Raw genomic sequence first — 26,571 nt, forward strand, 5'->3', positions numbered from 1 at the left:
AGAGGAACGGAGGGTTCCAAATGATTGGAAAAGAGCACAGGTAGTCCCAGTCTTCAAGAACGGTCGTCGCGCAGATGCGCAAAACTATAGACCTATATCTCTGACGTCGATCTGTTGTAGAATTTTAGAACATGTTTTTTGCTCGAGTATCATGTCGTTTTTGGAAACCCAGAATCTACTATGTAGGAATCAACATGGATTCCGGAAACAGCGATCGTGTGAGACCCAACTCGCTTTATTTGTTCATGAGACCCAGAAAATATTAGATACAGGCTCCCAGGTAGATGCTATTTTTCTTGACTTCCGGAAGGCGTTCGATACAGTTCCGCACTGTCGCCTGATAAACAAAGTAAGAGCCTACGGAATATCAGACCAGCTGTGTGGCTGGATTGAAGAGTTTTTAGCAAACAGAACACAGCATGTTGTTATCAATGGAGAGACGTCTACAGACGTTAAAGTAACCTCTGGCGTGCCACAGGGGAGTGTTATGGGACCATTGCTTTTCACAATATATATAAATGACCTGGTAGATAGTGTCGGAAGTTCCATGTGGCTTTTCGCAGATGATGCAGTAGTATACAGAGAAGTTGCAGCATTAGAAAATTGTAGCGAAATGCAGGAAGATCTGCAGCGGATAGGCACTTGGTGCAGGGAGTGGCAACTGTCCCTTAACATAGACAAATATAATGTATTGTGAATACATAGAAAGAAGGATCATTTATTGTATGATTATATGATAGCGGAACAAACACTGGTAGCAGTTACTTCTGTAAAATATCTGGGAGTATGCGTGCGGAACGATTTGAAGTGGAATGATCATATAAAATTAATTGTTGGTATGGCGGGTAACAGGTTGAGATTCATTGGGAGAGTGCTTAGAAAATGTAGTCCATCAACAAAGGAGGTGGCTTACAAAACACTCGTTCGACCTATACTTGAGTATTGCTCATCAGTGTGGGATCCGTACCAGATCGGTTTGACGGAGGAGATAGAGAAGATCCAAAGAAGAGCGGCGCGTTTCGTCACAGGGTTATTTGGTAACCGTGATAGCGTTATGGAGATGTTTAATAAACTCAAATGGCAGACTCTGCAAGAGAGGCGCTCTGCATCGCGGTGTAGATTGCTCGCCAGGTTTCGAGAGGGTGCGTTTCTGGATGAGGTATCGAATATATTGCTTCCCCCTACTTATACCTCCCGAGGAGATCACGAATGTAAAATTAGAGAGATTAGAGTGCGCACGGAGGCTTTCAGACAGTCATTCTTCCCGCGAACCATACGCGACTGGAACAGGAAAGGGAGGTAATGACAGTGGCATGTAAAGTGCCCTCCGCCACACACCGTTGGGTGGCTTGCGGAGTATAAATGTAGATGTAGAACATAATCCACAGGAGTCACAACTATTATTGACTCCAGTAAAATCAGCTTGAAAGCAGTACTACTGCATAATGGCGATGCATATCCATCAGTACCTTTGCCTTACGCAGTAGACATGAAAGAAACTTATGAGACCATGGCTTTGCTGCTAGAGGCAATCAAATATAATGGCAGCTTTGCTGCGATTTAAAAGTTGTTGCGCTTCTTACAGGTTTACAGGCTGGATTCACAAAATACTGCTGCTTTTTGTGCCTTTGGAACAACTGTTACACCAAGAACCACTATACAATCAAGGAATGGCCTATAAGGAAGTCATATGTTCCAGGAAACTCAAATGTGAACAATACCCTACTGGTTGAGCCTGATAAAATCATTTTGCCTCCCCTTCTTATCAAGTCAGGCCTTATCAAAAACTTTGTAAAAGCTCTGGATAAAGAAGGTGAGGTCTTCAATCACTTAAAAGAAAAGTTTCCCAAATTAAGTGAGGCAAAGCTAAAAGAGGGTATATTTGTTGGACCACAAATAAGAAAACAACTGAAAGATCCAACCTTTGATACCAAACTCACAGATATCCATTTAGCTTCTTGGTCTTCTTTTAAAGCAATTTTGAAGGGCTTTCTGGGCACCAGAAAAGACAGAAATTATGTTACCATTGTGTATAATGTCGCTTAAAATTCACTTTTTACATTCTCACCTTCATTTCTTCTGGGTAAATTTGGGAGCTGTAAGCCATGAGCATGGTGAATGCTTTTGCCAAGACATTCTTACCATGGAACACTGTTACTGAGGCAATTGGAACCGTTGAATGATAGATGATTACTGCTGGGGTCTTGTTAGGGAGAGTGATGAAACAGCAAACAAAGGAAGAGCTCCGTCGTCGCATTTTTCAAAAACCAAAGACAATTAAAGGTGACAACATCTTCTGAACTAATTTGGACTTTTATTGGCATCATGTCCATATATACATACAAAATAGTATTGATTTCAAATGTTTTGAATGTGTATTTTTGTTTGACTTAATTGTGTCAATTTTCGCCACCACCATTTTTTTATTCTGCTGTGTATCTAGGAAATGTGATGTCATAGAGAAAAAAAAAAAAAATGATTTTACCAGTGTATTCAGCACCCCAAAATTAGGTAAATCGGCCCATTTACAAACCAGATGCAGACAAAAGTTTAAATTTGTTAACTAGTGTAATGTGATAACTTACATGAAATCCAGTAGTGATACCAATGAAGAGTATTTTGTTTAAGTTTTATACATGTCTGCATCAGATTATAAATTTCCAGTAATTACTAATTTTTATAGCTTTGTAACGACTTCATCATCATGTTAAAGACTAAGCGTTGTCACTATAGGCACATTTCCTTTCTCCAGCTTCACTTTTCAGCATTTGATAGGCTTTGTACAATAGCATCATGTGGGCTCCATTTTCAACCTGTAGCTATGCCTTTAAAAATATTTATTATCCATTCACTATACCCCAGAATTCGGCTTATAAGGTTTATATTCACCTTATATTTGCCTGAGAAGTTGACCTCCATTTATTTTAGCATCCCCTGACCTTCTCCCCTCCATACAGCCTTTTTTGTGCCTCCTCTAAGACTGTTACACTCTTGAAGTCCTGTCATCTGTGTGTAATAATAAGTACCTCATAGTCATACACCATTCTCATGTATACTCAGTATAATAAATTGTCCAAAGAAATAGTAGGGGGAGAGAGGGGGAAGGAGGATGGGACAGGGAGAGGGGGAGAGAGATGGATGGATGGAGGGTGGGAGGGAGGGAGGGAGGGAGTGAGTGAGAGGGGGAGGGAGGGGAGAGGGGGACAGGGGGAGGGGGAAGGAGGGGAGGGGGAGGGAAATGGGGAGGGGGAGGGACGGAGGGAGAGGGAGAGGGAGAGGGGGAGGGGGAGGGACGGAGGGACGGAGGGACGGAGGGAGAGGGGGAGGGGGAGGGACGGAGGGAGAGGGAGAGGGAGAGGGAGAGAGAGAGAGAGAGAGAGAGAGAGAGAGAGACAGTTAAAACCAACACATAATATTTAAAAAAATAAATCTGTCATTACACAACATATTTTCAGAGTATTACGCATGTAACTGGGAAATTGTATGCCCAAGATTCACAATGCTAACTTCCTTTCACTATCCTGAGCTCAATATTCCCTTCATTATGAGGAATGCTGACTCAGTTGTTGAGATGGATCAAGAGGAATGCAGAAAGAATGTGATGGAGAGGAAGAGATGTTTGTGTAGTGCATGCAGAGTGTGCAATGGGGTGGAGTGACTCGTGATGAGATGTGAATAAATAGTGTAAATTAGTTTTGGAATCAATTACATCCCCAAATTATTGTACACCAGCATGTTTGTGAACTTTTAATTACATTTTTGTTACATTAAGGGCATGTCTAATACTGTTGTAAAATGATCTGAAGATGAAAAACAACTGTCAAACTAATATTGACATTTGTGTCACTGCTAGCTTGTGATATTTTTATCAACTGCCAGATCTCTTTTCTGTAAAGAGACACCCAACAAGCCAATAAACATAAGCTTTAGAGACTGCTCTTCATGCCTCATGTTTCACACATCTACTTGTTAAGAGACTTTCCTTGCCCTGAAACAAATTCTTAGCAAGAAGTGTTTGTTTTCTAAGTTACTTCCATGCTCCCGTATTTAATGCAATGTCCTTCTCCATTCATCTAAAAAGTATGGAAGAATAAGCAGTGTATTCTTGAACAGAACAGTAATTTGGAGAACATAACTGATAATGAAATAGTGGAGAGGAAATGCTGTTTGATCAAATGTTGGACATGGCTACTGGCATATACATGTCTATTGCTGGATTTAATAAACAGCAGAATACAAGGAAGTAGAGGCACAAGAGCGGTCGGAAGGCTGTATTTACCAGTGGCACTCCTGGACAATACACCATATAACATGAAAAATGTTTTAAGCAACATAATACATGTCTACACTGACCAGACACATTAATGTGAACACCTGTCAAAAACCTGAATAACCACCTTTCACAGTGTGAGACATGCAGGAAGAGAGTTAATGAGGTTCTAGAAGGTAACAACTGGGTGTGGAGCCACACTGACTCCATTGCCATGGCCAGCTGGACTAATTTTCTTGGTTGAGAATCCACAGTGCAAACAGCCCGACTGAGGTGGTCCCACAGATTCTCAAGTGGGTTTAAATTCGGGGAGTTTGGTGGCCAGGGGAGTATGGATAACTCATTATGGTGCTCTCTGAACAACCCATGTACACACAGCTGTGTGACAGGTTGCATTGTTCTGCTGGGAGATGGCACCATGCCGAGGACAACCAAACTCCATGTAAGGGTGGACAAAGTCCCAAAGATAGATCTGTATTTCTGTTGATTCCTTGTGCCTTTAGAAATGGCGACATCACCCAGGGAATGCTACAAAAACATTTCCACATCATACATACCAATGGCCATCTGTATGATGGACATAACACATGTTTCATCTGAAAAGGCCACTTGTCACCATTCAATGGACATCCAGTTGCAGTACTGGCATGTAAATTCCAGCCTTTGTTGCCAATGAACAGCAGTCAGCATGGGTGGATGAACCAGCCACCTGTTGTGGAGGCCCATACGAAACAACATTCACTGAATGGTGACTGAGGAGACACTGTTGGTAGTCCCTTGGTTCATGGGTGGTCAGTTGCTCAACAGTTGCACGTTTATTTGGTCATACATATCTCCACAGCCATTATTCATCCCTGTCATCCATAGTCCGTGGCCCACCATAGTTGCCTCTGTGCCAGTTTTGCATAGCATCATATTGCCATGCACTGTCTACTTTAACCATGCCAGCACAGGAACAACATCCAAACTTGGCCATTTCAGAAATGCTTCCACCCTTGTCCCAAAAGCTAATGTTCATGCTCTTTTGTAAGTCAGATAAATTGTTCCGTTTCTGCATTACGACAATGACTGCACTGTTTTCAGCACTGACACTGAACATACGCAGTGGTCACATTAATGTGACTGGACAATGTGGTTCATAAATTATTCCATGTAATTTAAAAACCAAGGTGTATCATCAGAGTAGTCTTGTGATTAATTCTCTTGTTTCAATCATGTTCTTTCTGTTCCCTGAATCTTGCCTTATGCCATTAAGTGATAAATAACATATATATGTCTGAATTGTGAATTTATAATGCATGTTCTGGTTTTTCCATTGTTCTTATCTTATGTACCTCTGCTATAAATAATGCATACATGTGTGTAAAATGATGAATATATCCAAAGAAATTTGTCTATAGATGACTGAATGAAGTATCATGTGTTATTGTGCATGGATTTCTGCAATAATGAGCCTGTCTGGGAATTCAGTCAATAATACCAAGTGAGATGTTGATTACTGTCACAAAAGAAGTGGGTGAAGATGAAGTAGGCCCTACTAAAATATGCCCTGCTGTCCCCATAGAGATGACTGGGGCTACCTATGGACACATCTTGTGGAGTAATCTGCATGGAACTTCACTCATGAAAGCTCATTTCAAGAAGACTCCACATAACTTAGTTCAAGTCAATATTAAAATGACGCTGCAAAACCTACAGAGGAATACAAACAATGGAAGGAGTGAATGTAACTGTTTAATTGAAGCATTAAGAGGAAGAGAGGTGCATGTACATGCCTGAATTTGTTGGACTTTCAGAGAGTATCCTTATTCTGAAACACATGCATGCACTCATATACCTTAAGTTAAATTGCCCTGGCTGGCAATACTGACTCAGAAGGGCCACCAAACTCAACCCTCACCTCAATCAGGAACAATGAAGTTGTCCATGATGATGTCACCCCACCCCCTCCCGCACTCCTACCCACTCTCTCTCTCTGTTTGTGTGTGTGTGTGTGTTTTTTTTTTTTTTTTTTTTTTTTTTTTTTTTTTTTTTTTTTTTTAACTCTGAAGACGGATGCTACCTTCACTTCGTCCATTATTAGCCCATCTCAATAAATCTGATGGTAGGGATACAAAGCAGTGGCTGAATAGAGGTGATAATAGCAGTTCTGCAAACAATGTTAAGTAAACAGCACTAAGTAGCAGTAAATGTGTTAACCATGTTAGTACTGCCTTAACAGTAATATTTGTTTTGTTGTTTCTGTTATGATGTTAAAATAATTGGGACACAGAGGTAGAGATGACACAAATTTGAGGTTCATAGAGCCTGACAGATTTTGGAATGATAATTATACACTATAACATAAAATAAATACTCTTTTACAGTGGCTGCTTGTAGTTTCAAGGTGGATATTTCTTTGTATAATTTATACAATGAACCTGATACAGTAGCAGAAGCTACAAATGATAGTAATGGATATGGCAACTCATTACAGCACTGTAACATGGCAGAGTGCAATAACATTTACTGATTTGTCCGAATTCATATCAATTTGAATATATGATACTACAGTAGCATATTCTGTTCACGCACTATGTGCACTGATTAAATTATGTATTTATTTGTGTACCATTGCGTGAACTTTAGTTCAATTTATACATGATATTTATGTAACTCTCAATGGAAAATGCAGGATTGAATGACACAATATTAAGAAAAGGAAAGTTCCTCCTCACCATATAGCAGTGTGGCTTCAGCTGCCAGAGACTGCAGTCTGTGTGTGTGAGTGTGTGTGTTTGTCTATCTGTCTGTCTATTTTTCACAAAGGCCTTGTTGGGTGAAAGCTTATTTTGTGACAGTCTTTTTGTTGTGCCTATCAGTGACTCAGCATCTCCACTATAAGGTGAGTAGCAACTTTCCTTTTCGTAATATTGTTATGTGACTCTCAATCTCCTATACAATATTAATATATGCACTGGAGAATTTTATAAACTTTTTGCATTACCATCAGGACAACAGTAATTGCATCAAGTCTTAAAATCTTTATACACTAAAAGCTATAAGTTGGTTGAATACAATTTACACATAGACACCGAAATTATGTAAGCATTAAACTGCACGTCGTAATTTGGAAGTAAACTAAATATTAGTGAAAACATTGTTACAAAAAGAAGTATAACTTGAAACAAAGCTACTAAGGATTTGTAAAATATTTCTTTAACAAATGCATCCTTATAATATGAAGTGATTTATGATGTACATAACTTTTTCCAAGGTTATATTTTTAACTGTTGTTGTTGTTGTGGTCTTCAGTTCTGAGACTGGTTTGATGCAGCTCTCCATGCTACTCTATCCTGTGCAAGCTTCTTCATCTCCCAGTACCTACTGCAACCTACATCCTTCTGAATCTGCTTAGTGTATTGATCTCTTGGTCTCCCTCTACGATTTTTACCCTCCACGCTGCCCTCCAATGCTAAATTTGTGATCCCTTGATGCCTCAGAACATGTCCTACCAACCGGTCCCTTCTTCTCGTCAAGTTGTGCCACAAACTCCTCTTCTTCCCAATTCTATTCAATACCTCCTCATTAGTTATGTGATCTACCCATCTAATCTTCAGCATTCTTCTGTAGCACCACATATCGAAAGCTTCTATTCTCCTCCTGTCCAAACTATTTATCGTCCATGTTTCACTTCCATACATGGCTACACTCCATACAAATACTTTCAGAAACGACTTCCTCACACTTAAATCTATACACGATGTTAACAAATTTTTCTTCTTCAGAAATGATTTCCTTGCCATTGCCAGTCTACATTTTATATCCTCTCTACTTAGACCATCATCAGTTATTTTACTCCCTAAATAGCAAAACTCCTTTACTACTTTAAGTGTCTCATTTCCTAATCTAATTCCCTCAGCATCACCCGATTTAATTTGACTACATTCCATTATCCTCATTTTGCTTTTGTTGATGTTCATCTTATATCTTCCTTTCAAGACACTTTCCATTCCGTTCAACTACTCTTCCAAGTCCTTTGCTGTCTCTGACAGAATTACAATGTCATCGGCGAACCTCAAAGTTTTTACTTCTTCTCCATGAATTTTAATACCTACTCCGAATTTTTCTTTTGTTTCCTTTACTGCTTGCGTAGGTTTGCCTTTTCTTAATCTTTCTTCTAAGATAAGTCATAAGGTTAGTATTGCCTCACGTGTTCCAACATTTCTACGGAATCCAAACTGATCTTCCCTGAGGTCCGCTTCTACCAGTTTTTCCATTCATCTGTAAAGAATTCGCGTTAGTATTTTGCAGCTGTGACTTATTAAACTGATAGTTCGGTAATTTTCACATCTGTCAACACCTGCTTTCTTTGGGATTGGAATTATTACATTCTTCTTGAAGTCTGAGGGTATTTCGCCTGTCTCATACATCTTGCTCACCAGATGGTAGAGTTTTGCCATGACTGGCTCTCCCAAGGCCATCAGTAGTTCTAATGGAATGTTGTCTACTCCTGGGGCCTTGTTTCGACTCAGATCTTTCAGTGCTCTGTCAAACTCTTCATGCAGTATCTTATCTCCCATTTCGTCTTCATCTACATCCTCTTCCATTTCCATAATATTGTCCTCAACATACTCCTTCCACCTTTCTGCCTTCCCTTCTTTGCTTAGAACTGGGTTGCCATCTGAGCTCTTGATATTCATACAAGTGGTTCTCTTCTCTCCAAAGGTCTCTTTAATTTTCCTGTAGGCAGTATCTATCTTACCCCTAGTGAGACAAGCCTCTACATCCTTACATTTGTCCTCTAGCCATCCCTGCTTAGCCATTTTGCACTTCCTGTCGATCTCATTTTTGAGACGTTTGTATTCCTTTTTGCCTGCTTCATTTACTGCATTTTTATATTTTCTCCTTTCATCAATTAAATTCAATATTTCTTCTGTTACCCAAGGATTTCTATTAGCCCTCGTCTTTTTACCTACTTGATCGTCTGCTGCCTTCACTACTTCATCCCTCAAAGCTACCCATTCTTCTTCTACTGTATTTCTTTCCCCCATTCCTGTCAATTGTTCCCTTATGCTCTCCCTGAAACTCTCTACAACCTCTGGTTCTTTCAGTTTATCCAGGTCCCATCTTCTTAAATTCCCACCTTTTTGCAGTTTCTTCAGTTTCAATCTGCAGTTCATAACCAATAGATTGTGGTCAGAATCCACATCTGCCCCTGGAAATGTCTTACAATTTAAAACCTGGTTCCTAAATCTCTGTCTTACCATTATATAATCTATCTGATACCTTTTAGTATCTCCAGGATTCTTCCATGTGTACAACCTTCTTTTATGATTCTTGAACCAAATGTTAGCTATGATTAAGTTATGCTCTGTGCAAAATCCCACCAGACGGCTTACTCTTTCATTTCTCTCCCCCAATCCATATTCACCCACTATGTTTCCTTCTCTCCCTTTTCCTACTCTCGAATTCCAGTCACCCATGACTATTAAATTTTCGTCTCCCTTCACTACCTGAATAATTTCTTTTATCTCGTCATACATTTCATCTATTTCTTCATCATCTGCAGAGCTAGTTGGCATATAAACTTGTACTACTGTAGTGGGCGTGGGCTTCGTGTCCAACTTGGCCACAATAATGCGTTCACTATGCTGTTTGTAGTAGCTAACCCGGACTCCTATTTTTTTATTCATTATTATTTTTAACTGTAAACCAATTAATAAGTATGTTCGATAATGCTTTAAAATCTAAACCATTACTGGTATGTTATTTAAGATGATGTGGCGGTGACCACGTGAGGCGGTCTTGCGTCAGTTTTTGACCAGTCTTTGTGAAGCACCAGACACCATAATTTCTGTAAAACTCATTGCAAATCTCTTGTTTTGTGAATATATAGAAAAAATATAGTCAAAATTGTGTCACCCACATGGTCTGAAAATTAGAATGCTTCAACCTTCTTCCACCAAGTGGAAAAGAGTTCAGGCTACAAAAATTTTAATTGAATTAAAGCTGAGTTTTTACCAACCGACAAGAGATTTAAAATCAAAGTTAAGTCGTATAACTACAGGCTAGTCACAGCATCAGCAAACAGGATCATCACCATGTAACTAACTCAAGAGAGTGACAGAAGAGCTTCTCACTGAAAGTTGACCTCCTCCACATAAAATCAGTTTGAGAATATTTATAGAGCATTGGAAAAATTAAAACAGATCACAGATGGGAAAACTATTTGTGAGGACTGAGTAAGGTAACTCAGTGTTGTTCACTCTGCAGTGAAGGACCTCAATGGCTTGCAAAGCTTTAAGCTATTGCGCACACAGATAACGAAGGCTGCACAACAATAGTCCTTAACATGTTTCAAGAGGGGTAATAATGTTTGACCTCATTTAAAAATCACTGTGATCATACTTAATATTTTAATACCACCAAGCAGTTCAGTTACAGTAATGTTTTTAATCTATATGACCATCATCAGGCTGATGGCTCCAGATATGAAGAGCTGGATGGCTCCAGAAGACGTGAAGAACTGTAGCTCCTGTTTGGCATTACTGGTGCCTGCCACACACTATAGATCCTACCAGTAGCTCTGTGAAGCAGCTCCTCACTTCTTCTGGAGCCATTGGCCTGATGACAGTAATTGGCGTTAAAAATCAGTAACTTATTGCAATCTGTACAGATTTTTAATACTAAAAAAGTTTCTAGATAGGTAGAAACATGGCTTCTCTCCACAAGATTGGATATTTTTCATTGTCCTGGTGACGATAAAAAAGATTTTTTGGCTGCTACCTACGAGTCGCCATAACATGCTGTAATGGATCCTTTTGGGACCATCCATCTCAGCAGCAATTCTGTGGCTCTGAAAAGTTGGAACCTGACTGGCAGTGACAGTTACTCTGGCAGGAATTATCACCATGAACTTCATTTACTCTCCTTTGTAATCCAGGGGCATTTGGCACCCACTACCTCACAAGACTGCACAGTTCTCTGCAGTTAGTTGGTCGATATTTAAACTTATGCAATGCCACCTGCCTCTACCTGAAAGCAACGTTGGCATGAAGACGGTGTAATGGATGCTTCAGTGGCACTGTGACCTTTTTTTGTGATACAATTCACCTGTTCTCGGATGCTCAAATGGTATGCAGATACAGCAAGTCGGCTCTAAAGCGTCCAGCTCACCTTTACTAAGCACTCATCACAGAGTTTATTTTTTACACACTGTTCCGTCTTGCACATGAACTGAGTGCAGAAGTAATTACCATATAATACATATTTGCCATACCCATTTTAAAATCACTTGGACAAATTAAAAATGGCCTGGTTGTTTCTTGACTGTTGTTAAAGAGTCAGTCAGAGGATGGGTGAGCAATGAAATGGAACACACATTATTTTGTATGAACACATTAGGTATGCTTTCACACCATGAGGAGTTATCTACTGCCAGATGGTAAGTCATGTCTCATCAGCCTCCGTAGAGACAGAAAATGGTGCTTGCCTTAAAATTCCCTAATTCCTTCAATGTGGACTCACACACAATATGTCCACAGTCAAATCTAGATCACATAAAGGCTCAATAGGACAAGAGCACACATATTCTGACTTCTTACAATGCTCTGCAAGTATCACGGTTTAAAAATGTACGAGTTGTAACGTACACTGTCCTCAGGTCCCCTATGCACGGTAAGCAAATAAGTTCTGCATCACAAATTAACGCAGAATTTTTTAAAAAATGTCCTGCTCAGGCAAACCAAAAGCAGTATGTGAATGGTTAAGAAAGATCAATACTGATTTATTGGTGATGATTGAACAGAATGATTATTCACAATGAAACAATCAAAAATACCAGAGGGAATGGGACAATATTATGAAAAGGATAGTTGCTACTCACCATATAGAGGAGATACTGAGTCTCAGATCTGCCTATCTGCGACTCAGCATTTCCCCTATACAGTGAGTAGCAACTATTATTCATAATAATGTATTCAATCCACTCAAAATACACTTTCACTACTGAGGAAGAATTTGCAAAGTTTGCTGTTTCAGGAATGCCCCCTTATTCCAACACCAGCGTTGATGATTATCCCTTTTTACAACTTTGATAATTTTATACCTTTTCCCATGATGGCAGAGACCGAAAAACCATTTGGGTGACGTGCAACTCTTCTTCTAAGCCTATCAGAGATGAATCACAATCTCAGCCACGTCTTCTTCAAAGGAATCATTATGATACTCAAGTAATTTAGGTAAAGAACAGAAAATCTAAATCTGGATGGCTGGACAAGGAACTGAATCCTGATTCTTCTGAATGTGAGTCCAGTGCCTTAACCACTGTGTCACCTTGCTCACTTTCATCTCACATGAGCTAATACACACTGTACATATGTCAACTATGTTGTGGTCACAGTAGTATGTCAGTCAGAAGTGCCTATTATTTTGTTGTGGTATTAGTCTACTACGAAAATTCTAACAACAATAGAAACAATAATCAGCTATCAGCTGCATTTACCACACCAACATATGGAAGAGCAATGGCCACAGGTACAATGATACTCGTGGAGTGCCGCAGTCTGAACAGAAGTGCCTTCTCCCAGACTTATAGGAATGAAAACAACCAGAAAGTGCATGGCACCAGAACAAAGTTTTCTGATACTTAACACCAGCAGATAATCGACTTCTTCTCCAGTATTGAATAACAGCTTGCTAAATTGTATATGCTACTGCCTATTCTTGTTCCAAATAATGGCTCATAAATTACAGTGTCTCATTTATACGTATTATGAAAAGGATAGTTGCTACTCACCATGTAGTGGGCACGCTGAGTTGCAGATCGGCACAAAAAAAAAAAAGACTGTCACAAAATGAGCTTTCGGCCAATAATAATGTTGGCAAAGGCTCCATCACTGTTGTTTTGACCACAAGGATTACCTGGCAAAAGGACTGTCAGCTGTCAGATTCATTCATCTACAAATCCTGCCACAGTGACCCCATTCCAGAAATCCAGCAGAATCTCCAGTCTCTCCTCAGACCCTTAGGCCCATCCCAGAATCTTTCCCTGGAGTCCGTCTCTCTCCTACCCCCTAAGCACCTCCAACACTCCTACCTTCTACATGCTTTCTAAAGACCATAAACATAACCACCCAGGATGTCCCATTGCGGCCGATTACTGTGCCTCCACTGAGAGAATTTCTGCTCTCATAGACCAACACCTTCAGCCTATTACCCACAACCTACCATAAAAGGTACCAACCATTTCCTCCACCAACTCTCCACAATTCCCATTGCTTTACCACATGGTGCCCTGCTTGTCACTGCTGATGTCACCTCTTTTTACACTAAGATCCCTAATACCGATGGCCTTACTGCTATTGAACACTACCTTTCTCAGTGACCAGCGGATTCTAAACCAACAACCTCCTTCCTAGTCACTATGACCAACTATCTCCTCACCCACAATTACTTCTCCTTTGAAGGCATTACTTACAAAAAAATCTGGTATGGCTATGAGTGCCTGCATGGCACCACCCTGTGTCAACCTATTCATGGGCCATCAAGAAGAATCCTTCCTAAACACCCAGAATCCTAAATCCCTAACCTCGTTCAGATTCAGTGATGAGACCTTCATGATTTGGATTGAGGGTGAGGACACACTGTCCACATTCCTCCAGAAACTCAACACCTTCTACCCCATTCAGTTCATCTACTCCTACTCAACTCGACAAACCATTTTCCTTGATGTTGACCTTCACCTCAAAGATGGCTACATCGACACCTCTGTCCATATCAAAACTGTCAACCACTAGCAATACCTCCACTTTGACAGCTGCCATCCATTCCATATCAAGAACTCCCTTTCAAACAGCCTAGCCACCAATGGCCGTTGCATCAGCAGTGACGAGCTGTCCCTCTCTAAACATACCGACGGCCTCACTAAGGCCTTTACAGACCATAATTACCCTCCCAGTCCTGTACAAAAACAGATCACCCATGCCTTATCTTTCCAGTCATCCACCACCTCCCAAAGTCCTACTCTCTGGCCACATAGGAGCATTCCCCACGGGACTCAGTACCTTCAAGGACTGTAAAATCAGAATTACATTCTCTGCAGGGTTTCGACTACCTCTCATCATGTCCTGATATGAGAAATGACCTACCCACTATCCTTCCCACCCCTCCCACAGTGGTACTCCGCCACCCACCAAACCTAAACAATATCCTCGCCCATCTCTCTACACAACACCTGCTCCCAACCCCTTGCCTTGTGGCTCATATTCCTGTAATAGACTTAGATGCAACACCTGTTACACACATCCTTCCAGCACCAACTACTACAGTCTGATCACAAACACCACCTATCCCATCAAAGGCAGGGCAACCTACGAAACTAGTCATGTGCTCTGGAAGCTAAGCTGCAACCATTGTGCTGCATTCAACATGGGCACGACAACCAACAAGCTGTCTGTCCGCATGAATGACCACCAACAAACTGTGGCCAAGAAACATCTAGACCACCCTGTTGCTGAGCACACCGTCCAACACGACTTTCTTCATTTCAGTGACTGCTTGACAGACTGTGCCACCTGGACCCTTCCCACAAACAACTTTTCTAAACTGCGCAGGTGGGAAATCTCCCTGCAAAATATCCTCTTCTGCCTCAACCTTCATTAGTCATTGTCTTTACACATCTACCCCTTCCCTGTTCCCATTCCAGCACTACACAGCCTTCTTTCCACCAATGCACTTAGTCTTTTTACTTCTCTCCTTTTCCACTACACCCCCCCCCCCCCCCTCACCCCTGTGCTCCGTCTAACCTCCTGACTGCACGTAGCTGCCCTACCCTATTTCCTCCTCATCCCTGCATGCTCCCACTAGCACCACTTTACTGTCCCCCACCCCTACCCTGCTACCTCTCACCCTCCCCACCCCAGTCTCCCTTTTAACCCCACCTGCTTGCCTCTCCCATCACACACTGCTGCCCAGAATCTGGCTTCAGCTGCCAGAAACTGTGGTCGTGTGTGTGTGAGTTGCATTTACGCGCACGTTGTGTGTGTGTGTGTGTGTGTGTGTGTGTGTGTGTGTGTGTGTGTGTGTTTTTTTGACAAAGGCTTTGTTGGCCGAAAGCTCATTTTGTGACAATCTTTTTGTTGTGCCTATCTGTGACTCATCATTTCTTCTACATGGTAATAACAACTATCCTTTTCATAATATTGTTACATTCCATCCTGGATTGTCAGGTGTTTCATCTATGATTGACACTGTAAGACAACCAATAATTCTTCATTCATAACTTTTTATTTACTAGTTGCACACTACATTCCTGAATAATTTACTAGGAAGACATAGTAGGAACCATTTATGGTTTCTTTATAAACACTGGCACTTTAACAGAAGCATTCAGGGGTACATGGTTCCATGCACAAAACAGCTTTTCTGTAAGAATTTAAAAATTTAAGTTAGTGCAATCAAAAGCAAAACTTTACAGAAATACTTACATATATTTTTCACCAAGTTCCCTATGGACAAAAAACAGGGCTGATGCATCATAAACTGTAATAACAGCTCTGGTTGACTTTTTGCTGCCTCTTGATGAGCTACTAAAGCCTCTAGTTCCACCATGCACATTTCTACTTCTTACTCTTGTCTGTTTTGTCTGTGAAATGATGAAATAAAGTGAATTTTTTTTGTCACTTACAGCAATAAAATATATGAAATGAGTGACTTTACTATTTATTCCCAAACCAGCCACTGGTTCAATGAAAGATTAGTGATTTGTGTAGTACCTCCTCCAATAGGAATCAAACTATCACTAGTTACAGATCAGTAGACAGCACATAAGATTTTCTAATGTAAGATTTAGAAGTGTTCTGGTCTTATTGAAATAAGTGCAAAACAAACTGATGAACTAACAAAAACAATCATTATATGACATTTTACATCAATGTTAACGAATGGAAGTGAGAAAATCAGCTGTTCTTGAACAAATCACTCCTATTGTTAAAATGTCAATTTGGTTGTACAAATTTAGGATAACGCTGTCATCTGTTTCAAGACACCAAAGCAACTTGCAATGAAGGCTAGAGTGAAGAAATCTGTTTCGGTGCACTCAAAAATTAATTTTAATGCATTACGTATGGGCCTAATTTGGTGTCGCTGTCTCCTAGAATCAGAAATGCTAAATATAATCCCGAGTGTCAACCACGTACTCTGGATTTTGCAGTTTGGATAAACAGAGTGCTTTACAGTGATTAACAATTACTTTGTCTAGAAATACAATAATTGTTGAGGATAAATTATCCCACAGCCCTTTAAGAGTGCTGAGAGGAGAAATTTCTAGATTATCTGTCCTAACCATAAGCTATATCATCCTGCAGATTATAAATGACACCTATGGGTACATGAAAACTGTATTATGTGGTAAGTGCTTCAACACAGAGGAGCTGCTGTGGTCCCCATACTGTACACAATCCCACAACACTCTAATAGTGAAGCACATGTAATTACCTGACTTGTTCAGACTAAAGTGATACTGATTTGATGGTTCCAAGTGTAACACAGGTATTACCCTTCATATGCTCTTTCACGGCTCACTGATAAGAGAATCATCATTCTGTTGTGGGAACACGAAGTTATATATAAAGCTTATTCAAAAAGTAAAGTACATTCTAGCTTCCTACGTATCTACTTCACTTTTCCATGCAATTGCCATTCACTTTCAGATACTTTTTGAAACTTTGCACCAGATCCTTTAAACTCTCTGCACAGATCTCCACCTGGGTATTGAACCAGCTGATGACGGCACTCTTCAGTTCCTCATTATCTTCAAAACGTTGTCCACCTATCCATTGTTCAAAGTCTGAGAAGAGAGAATTGTCACTGCGTGCCAGGTGAGAACTGTGAGATGGTTGGTCAAAAATTTCGAACAGAAATGTGTAAATTTGCTGCTGGTACAGGCAGTGGTGCATGTGCACATGTTGCCATTGGGGAGAGTGACCTTGGATGACAGTTTTCCAGTGCCATCAATTTTGGGTGGCACATCATAATTACAGCATCAGAAAATTCATCAGCCAGCGCACCAATCATCAATCAGGCAGCAAGTTTTGATCTACTTGTTTCACAATTTTATCATTTTGGATATTGGATCTTTACAAGTCTCGCCTCCACTGTCTAACCTTTCCTCGGCTCGCTACTGTAGGCTCATATACCAGGAGACACATCTGATGAATCTGACTAGCTGCAGATCCACTTGCACACAAAAACAAACAGTACACACTTTTCAACTGGAGGAAGGAACAGTGTTTGAAGAGGTTGTAGTTCACTTTCACCAATAGTCAAACAACTACAGAAACAAAGGATGACTTCTGTGTATTCATGTACAATTGGCAGATGGTACTGCACTCACACAACATTGTTTTAACCCACCAACATTTAAGTACAAGAAAATAGCTTTTAATTTTCGAATATGCCTCATATTATTTGCAATAAGCACTGCTCTGCAGTCAATCATAATTTACCACTACATATCTCATTTAGTTGACGATCTTGTATCTTAGGACATGATAATATTAGGAGCTATATGTAATGAAACACCTCTAAACAAAATGATTATCACCAATTTGCAAGAACCCTGATACCCCTAGTGTGAAAATGGGATTATTGTAGATTCAGTGAATGACAACCGATAAAATTAAAATGTTGTAACTCTGTGCTGAATGTGCAAGGCAGATAATGTAAGTTCTTTTCATCTATACTACTTTAAAATTCATATATCATAACCAAAAATGTTGCCCCGTTTGCATTTTTTTGAGAAAACATCATTCTATAAATGTACTTAAAAAAATAAATTTACTACGTAAGGCAGAACAGAACACTTACTCTTTCTGGGAAATAATATGGTGACACTGGAAGAGGAGTATCCACAGAGTTTCCCTGGTTTACAGATGGGTAAATTCTCGAATACTGTGATGTGGTACCAGGTGAGGCACCGAGATTAAAACTGGTAAGGCTTCCACCAAGAGCTGACAAAGATCTAGGAGTAAAGCTTTCTGAACGTGTCGATAATCTTCGAGAAGAAGGAGCACGACCAAAACACACCAACATATCTGTAAAAATTAACAGCTATTAAAAACTCAGGAAAATTGTCAAAAGTAGATGTTCAAGCACTTTTGTACAGTAAGGAAAAACAACAGACAACACTATGATAATGCAGGTAGAATCTAGGATGATTCGTTAAACACTTAAACACTTCTTGGTCTAATCAAGGAGCAGAAGAGGAAAGGAACATGTTGGTCCCTGTAAATTCACCTGACTATACCACTTTCCAGCTACCCACATGCCTTCAATCCCCCCCGGCACCCAGCTCTCAACCAGGACGAATGGCCACTGCCAAACTGTGGCCAAGAGCAAACTGGACTACCCTGTGTCACAACATGCAGCTGTTCATAACATACTTGATTTCAATGGCTGCTTCACAACCCAGACCATCTGGATCTTTCTCTCCACCAGCAGTTTTCTGAATTGTGGAGATTGAGAGTTATCCTTATAATACATTCTCTGTTCCCAAAATCATCCCAGCCATAATCTACAGTAACTTATTGTCTTCACACCCTCCACCCAAATGTTCCCACTCCTTCTGTCCCATCACATCCTCGCAATTCACCAAGCCTACCCTCATTGTGTGCTGCTCTCTGCTGGCACACCCATTGGCTTTTTTTCCCCTTTTCTGCCCCTCTCTTTTATGCTCCCTGTTTAAAAAAAAAATTGGCTCTGAGCACTATGGGACTTAACATCTGTGGTCATCAGTCTCCTAGAACTTAGAACTACTTAAACCTAACCAACCTAAGGACATCACACACATCCATGCCCGAGGCAGGATTTGAACCTGCGACTGTAGCGGTCACACGGTTCCAGACTGCAGCGCCTAGAACCGCATGGCCACACCGGCCGGCTCCCTGTTTTCCCCTCATCTCCCTCCCCCACAGCCTCTGACACTGTGCCTGGCAGCCCTGTCCTTCCACTTGCAGTACCTACACGCTCTGCCAAGTAGCGTCAATTCCTCTTCTCCCACCCATACCTTGCTATCCCTCCCCCTTCCCCACCTCACTCCAGACTGTTGCTCCCGTCCAATGCATTTCTGTTGGAGTTGGCCGGAACAACTGGAGATAGCAGTCGTGTGTGCAAGGCTTGCTTGCTTGTGTAAATGTGTCTATGTTTTTGTTTTCTGAGGAAGACATAGGCCATAAGCTTTTCTGTAGATTGGAACTTAAATAGTGGCAACACTGCTGTGGGGACACTATGCAATGGAATCTACTATTCTCACTGATAGCACACAGTGTTGACATACTAACTTACCTCTGAACAAATGGACTCGCCCGTCCCACGTCACCGGCATGCGTACAATCGAGGGAAACACAGTCACTTGTGAGTGAGTGGTCTAATGTAATGCATGTTTTCAAAACAGGAATAACGGAGTTAGATCAAGACTGAATGTGCAGAGGTCATGCAGCATGACAGTGTCATCACGGTCTTCAAGAGGCGTGCGGGGAATCGGCATTGCTGAACAGAACAGTGGCATGTTGGATAAAAGCCTTCAACGAAGGTCGGCAAACTGTGGCAGACATGCATCGGGCAGGTTGTCTTAGCGTCACTGAAGAAAAAGTGCATGCTGTTACCGTGTTAGTGGAAGGTGATTGACACTATATGATTCGTGAGCTCGCCCACGAAACCGGATTAGTGCATACAATCGTGTCCTGAAGGAATGCCTGGGCATGCGAAAAATTGCATCACAATGGGTTCCGCATGACTTGAGGAAATGCACAAAAGGATGCGTTACAATGCTGCTCAGATGCACTTGGAATGCTATGAGCACGAAGGAGAGGTTTTCTTACGCTGTATCATATCACTGGATGACACATGGGCCACATCATATGAGACAAAACTGAAACGCCAATCCAAACAAATGGCGTCATTACTGTTGGTTGCTTTGTGGGGGTTGAAGGGACCAGACTACAAAGGCCATCGGTCCCTTGTTCCATGACCATAAAAACCTATAAGGAGTAAAACCAAGTAAAAGAGGTAACAAGGGACAACATGGAACAAGAAAGACACAGATAAAGACCAGAAAGCAATGAAATAAAAGCACACAGAGTAGTACGGTGGTTGGCCGACCATGGTGTCATTATGGGTTGCCGAGAAAGTTGAAAGTGCGTCAGAGCCCGAGTATGATGCAAGTTATGGTGATTCTCTTGTACGACCATGATGGTGTAATCCTAAGCATTACATTCCTCCACGGCAGACCGTCAACGCACAGTATTACTGTTCACTTTTGGAGCATCACCTGCAACCAGCTTTGCGAAAGAAGCAGCGACACCTTCTGCGCAACACTCCACCATTTTGCACGACAATGCACAAACGCATACAGCGTAAGCTGTGGCTGCTCTGTTTGGTTGATGGGGCTGGGAAATACTGTACCACCCACCATACTCCTCAGACTTAAGTCCTTGTGACTTTGATTTGATTCTGAAGACGAAGGAACCACTTTGTGGCATTCGCTTCAGAACTGTTCCAGAACGGCTCTATTCGCACCATCAACAGAACAGGCTCTGCTAACGGTATACTACACCTTCCACATTGCTGGCAACCAGTTCTACACAACACTGGCAATTACTTTGAAAGACAGTAACAAGTGCAAACATGTAACTCTTCTGTATTGGTTGTGAATAAATAGTTGCCACTATTTAAGTTTCAACCCTTGTATATAACAGTATTTTCATTGTGCCTGTCTGCAACTCTGAGTAGTAACGATCCATTTCATAATACTGTTGACGTTTTAACCTGGACTTACCATTTTTTTGTTTTTACATAAGTTCCTTTTGTGGACAGCAAGACCAATAAAAATAATGTAAAAATAATCAGATGTATATAAGATCCATGTGTGTTTTCATGGTGTTACAAATTTTCAGGGATGATGGAAGAGAATAACTTTATCAAACTGAAACAGAGGGCCCTAGTCCAGAGATGAGTGAGTTAAAGGTATAAGCAAAACTAATTCAGTGTTGCATCTGTTGACAGTAATGATTAGCACACACGTTTTTGCAATAAAACAAATCATGTGTTTTTTAAAGCACATCACAGGAAGGTAGATTTCTTCCTCATAAACACCTGCATCGGATGCCCACCAAATATGATTCCACTTGATTTCTTCTTGGGAGGTCAAGTCAAAAGTCTCATAGACGAGATACCTGTTAAGAGTGAAGAGGATCTCCTGTTAAGAATGACAATGTTCAAACAATGCCAGTATTGTTTAAATGGGAATGAAAGAAATTTGTACAATGATGTCACATTTCTAGAGATGTGTGGAGACATCACTTTGAATACCTATGTGAGGTAGGCACCTAGGGCAAGATGTGCTGATAAATTACTACAAAAACAATTTGCACTTTTTACCACTATCAGTGGAACAACAGTAGATCTAAAATATTCTCATTTTCACTTACAACTCATGACGGTACAAAATTTTTCATGGTTTTACCAGTAATGATTCTATTCAAAGTTAGTGGATGGATCGGAAACTCCCATAGCATAGTAGAATGTAAATGAACAAGTGTGATGAAGTTTGTGTTAGTGGGGAGAGGGATAATACAATCTTCTCAAGAATTAAAGTTCTCTCTATTTGGAATCACTATTTCTTTAGACTATGTTCTGTTGTTTTTCTATTTGCCTGTCTGGGGTATTACTTTTGGGCTTCGTGCAGAGCCGAGTGTAGTCAAGCAGAGCAGCCACAAGTGCAGCAAAGAGACCTCTGCATCGTATGCTACTCTAAGGAATATCGACAACCTGAACATCCGATGACAATAATGTCAACTAAACTGATGTTTCTGTAATGACGTTCATTTGATCACTTAAATGCTAGACCCAGTACAAGTCAGTTACTGTATGTCAACTTTGCACAGTATTCTCTGTGTTTGTTTTCTTTTTAAGAATAAACACATTATTTGCTTTGTCTAACATAATTATCCTAAGAGGAGCAAATTATTCCATCAACAGCAACCATACGTTGGTTAATATACTGCTCCAGACCCTATACCTCTTCATGTATCGTGACAATCCTAATGCCAATTTTAACCTCTTAAGCCCGGAAGCCAAGAATGTACTCACCAGCTGCAGAATCACAGGAAAAACTGCATCACTCTGCCATCTGTTGATGATGGGCAACACTACTTCATCAGCAAAGAGTCGAGATGTCTGTGCTTACACACTGTTAAGATCTTTTTGGCAAGTGAGCAAGTTGGATGAAATCAGTAACTGAAAACTGCCTTTTTGGAAAAAAATACATTTGTATAGTGATAAGTGAAAATATTTAGAGGGCAACTAAATATTCCACTGCACATTGCGTTTAGAATTTATCAAGCCACATAAAATGGAGAGGAAGATACACCTATAAAATTTATGCTGTGTCTCACAATGGAACTGCTGAAACTCACAAAAAGAGACTCCACTATAAGACTTTGTTCTGAATATTGCTTCAAAGTATACTACACTGGAAGTGTATTTTAAGTAATCATGAATGTTTTAAATGTAATAAAATTCTTTAGTTGACAATTCCTGACAATTCCATTAATTTTTGTCTAATAATTCCTACACTAGAAAAATTTGAATACAACGATGCATTGCTGTATCAGCTGGCCGTGTAAACTAATGTCTGTGGGCTAGGCGTGGCACTGAAGCTTTCGCCTTGGAGGGTTAACTTAGTGAAACTGTAGAACCTATTCTGGAAGGAAATCACTTTAGATTAGAAAAACATGAATGTACACATGGGGCAATATTGACCGTCTGACACGCAAGAAGACGCGTTGAAGAAAGACAAACCTAATATAGCATTAGCAGATTTAGAAAATGCTATTTAAAATGTTGACTGGGACACATTCTTTAAAATTCTGTCAGGAATTAAATACAGGAAGCAAAATGTTATCTATAATTTGTACAAGAATCACACTATAGTCATGTGAGTCAAAAAGGAAAAGGAGGTGGTCATTAAAAAGGGAAGAAACAATTGTAACTACAGCCAGTTGGAAACATTTTTCCACATAAATGATACATGATTTGCCACTCCCACTCCCCTCAGACAGTGGAACACAAATACAAAAAAAGTCATCTAATTTTATACTGACATACTAATCATAATACACTGAGTAGTTGTGTTAGTTGTATGTAAGAGAATTCACCAGTAAGTAATTAAAAATTTTTATGTATGCTACTGAAAAGCAGAAAACAAATTTGTATGTGATATGAAAGAGAAATATTCTATTAATAAAGTAATGTGAGAATGATGCCTGGAAACAAATGGCACCATAATGTGCGTTGTTTCCGGAAGTCTTGAGTGAAATTTGAGCACAATTAGCCAGGGACTTAAGTGAAAAGTTTACAATTCAAACAATGGGAAGTCCAGGATGGAATAACAACAATATTGAGATGATAGATTGCTACTTACTATATAGAATGTGTTAAGTCGCAGTTAGGTACAATGGAAACAACACTAGAAATATATAAGATTCAGGATGAAGTCCTTCCTTAGAAGTAGACATTTCACACATAACAACAAACATATACATACATGAAAACAGTAGCCATGATTGCGCATGCGCTGGTGTGTGTGTGTGTGTGTGTGTGTGTGTGTGTGTGTGTGTGTGTGTGTGTGTGTATGTGTGGGCGTGCGCGCGTGCGCGCGTGTGCGTTTTTTTTTTCCCCCACTTCTCAGGAAGGACAAAAAAAAGCTTATATATTTCTAGTATTCTTTTCACTGTGCCTCTCTGCGACTCTGGACCTCCTCTATGTGATAAGTTCACATTTCAAATATACCTATACTAACTAGAGCAACATTTTCTACTCAAGCCAGTGGCAGCTTATAGGCACACATTCACATGGTTTGGTGGCAGACTCAACATTACTAGACTTGTTTGCTTCTCTTATCATGTATTTTCAATCATGTCAGTTTTTGTAGTAATTATGGTACACACTGTGCATAAACTTTGCACGAGTGCCCCGGGCGCCTTCATCAGGTTGGCACTTCAAGCAGCTGCTCAGGGCACTAGGGCCTTAAACTGTCCCTAGTTGTAACCTGTACCCTATATTAATCAACCTGTACATAGGGCATGTAAAGCAGCAAAGAAAACTAAGAAAAATTTTTGAAGAAGGATTGAAGTTCATGGAGAAGAAATAAAAACTTTAAAATTTTCCAATCACATCTTAATTCAGGCAAGGGCAGTAAAGAACTTGGAAAATTGGTTGAACAGAATGGATTGTGTCTTGAAAAGAAGTTATAAAATTAATATCAAAACACGCAAAATAGAGGAACGTAGTGTGGTCGAATTGAGTCATTTGATGCTGAGGGTATAAAGATTAGGAAATGGAATACTAATATCAGCAGACGAGTTTTACTATTTAGGCAGTTAAATAACTAGTGATACCAGAAGTATAGAGTATATAAACTGCAGACAGGTAATAGCAAAATACCTTTCCTAAGGAAAACAAAATACATCCCTACTATGAGCTAATATAACATTAAGTGTCCAAAAGTATTTTCTGAAAGTATTTGTTCAGAATGTATCCTTTTATGAAAGTGAAATGTGAATGACAAATAACACAGACAAGAAGAATATAGAAGCTTTCGAAAGGTGTCAGTGAACTGAACAGAACTGGTTTTAGGGCACAACTTGACTATAAGAAGGGGCGTCCTGAGGCATCAAGGAATAGTTAATTTAAAAAACTGGAAACTCCAGGTTGGAATATTAACAATGTAAGGAAAAGACAGATTGCTACTTACTGTAAAGATGATACATTAAGTTGCAGACAAGCACAATTAAAAGACACTTACATATTATCTTTCAGCTACAGCCTTGCTCAGGAAAAGGAAGAGAAACAACACACCAACACACACACACACACACACACACACACACACACACACACACACATATTCATTCACAGAAGCAAGTACGCCTCACGCACACAAGACTGGCATCGCAGGCAGCTTGGACCAGAATGCAACTGTCATGTGGAATGGATGCAGCAATCAGGAGAGGAAGGGGAAGGGGCAGCAGCGTACAGGTGAAGAGTGAGAGGAGCACTGTCTGGCAGTGTGTGCAACGCTAGACTGCCGACAGGTGCAGTGTGGGGAGGCTGTGGGGCAGGGAGCTGGGGAAAATGGAGCCAAAAAGGAGAGGAGCAGAGAAAGATGGCTGGGTGCATTGGCAGAGGGCAGCACACAAAGAAGGTGGGAGATGAGAACAGAGAGATGGTGACAAAACTGAGGGGGTGGAAACCATCAGGTGGAAGGTCTGGGGACATTATGTTACTGTAGGTTGAGGCCGGAATAATTTCAGGAGTGGAGAATGTGTTGTAAAGGTACCTCTCATCTGCACAGTTCAGAAAAGCTGATGGTGGAGGAGAGGATACATATGGCCTTTCCTTCTTCATTCTATTTTACCCACCTCCCTGCCCCACAGCCTCCCGATACTGCACTTGCTGGCAGTCTAGACCCTGCACACTCCGCGAGACAGCGTTCCTCTCTCCCCCCACCCATACATTGCTATCCCTTCCCCTTCCCCACTCCCTCGAGACGACTGCTTCCATTCCACGTGACAGCTGCATTCTGGTCCGAGCTGCTGGGAATAGCTAATTTGATAGTGGACGGAGGGGGTTGGAGGAAAAATTGTAGAGGGAAACTGACGCTTCAGTACAGTAAGTAGTTTCAACTGGATAGACGTTACAGCAGCCGCACAGAGATGAAGAGGTGCAGGGATTGAACTAGCATGGCAAGCTGCATGAAGTCTTAGGACTGTAAACAACAGCAGCAGTGTTTACAAAGTAACCCAACAATAAGACACAGTAGATCAAAATACCTTTGAGTACATGTGTAGTTATGACAGTACAAAATTTTGTTTGATCAAGAAATAGCTTTCAATAAACCTACACTTTGATGTGCTGTGCACTGTAGGAGCAGACGCAAGAGCATAAATAAATAAAATAAAAAATAATAAAATTAAGAAAATGCTTATTGACATATCTGAGACTGTGAGAGGCAGGGTAATCTATTTTAAGGAGGGTTTTCGAACACTTACCAACTCCACAAAATTTTCCCCCAGATGTCCGAGGAAATGGTATGTAAGCATCTTGAAAACTGCCAAATATATTTGATGACTCAAGAAAGGAGTTTGGCTGGGAAAGATGTCGGGAGTAAACTTTGTTTTCTGAATCCTCCCCAGACGTTATCTGAAATAAACCAGCATATTATATTAAATACATAATGATCTGAATCGAAAACTACATAA

General features: G+C 40.5%; 1 protein-coding gene across 4 annotated transcripts in view; it reads right to left on the bottom strand.

Annotated features, from left to right (window-relative positions):
• Positions 1–26,571, bottom strand: part of LOC124615487 (GATOR complex protein WDR59) — a 272,429-nt gene that overhangs the window by 129,167 nt on the left and 116,691 nt on the right. For all 4 annotated transcript variants that reach the window (XM_047143428.1, XM_047143427.1, XM_047143424.1 and 1 more), the window contains exons 13-15: positions 26,362–26,512; positions 18,119–18,345; positions 15,739–15,896 (exon numbers count right to left, since the gene is read on the bottom strand). In XM_047143428.1, coding sequence (XP_046999384.1) covers positions 15,739–15,896; positions 18,119–18,345; positions 26,362–26,512 — 536 coding nt within the window. The remainder of the gene's footprint in view (positions 1–15,738; positions 15,897–18,118; positions 18,346–26,361; positions 26,513–26,571) is intronic.

The sequence above is a fragment of the Schistocerca americana genome, chromosome 5 (assembly GCF_021461395.2).
Source record: "Schistocerca americana isolate TAMUIC-IGC-003095 chromosome 5, iqSchAmer2.1, whole genome shotgun sequence".
NCBI classification, from domain to species: Eukaryota; Metazoa; Arthropoda; class Insecta; order Orthoptera; family Acrididae; genus Schistocerca; species Schistocerca americana.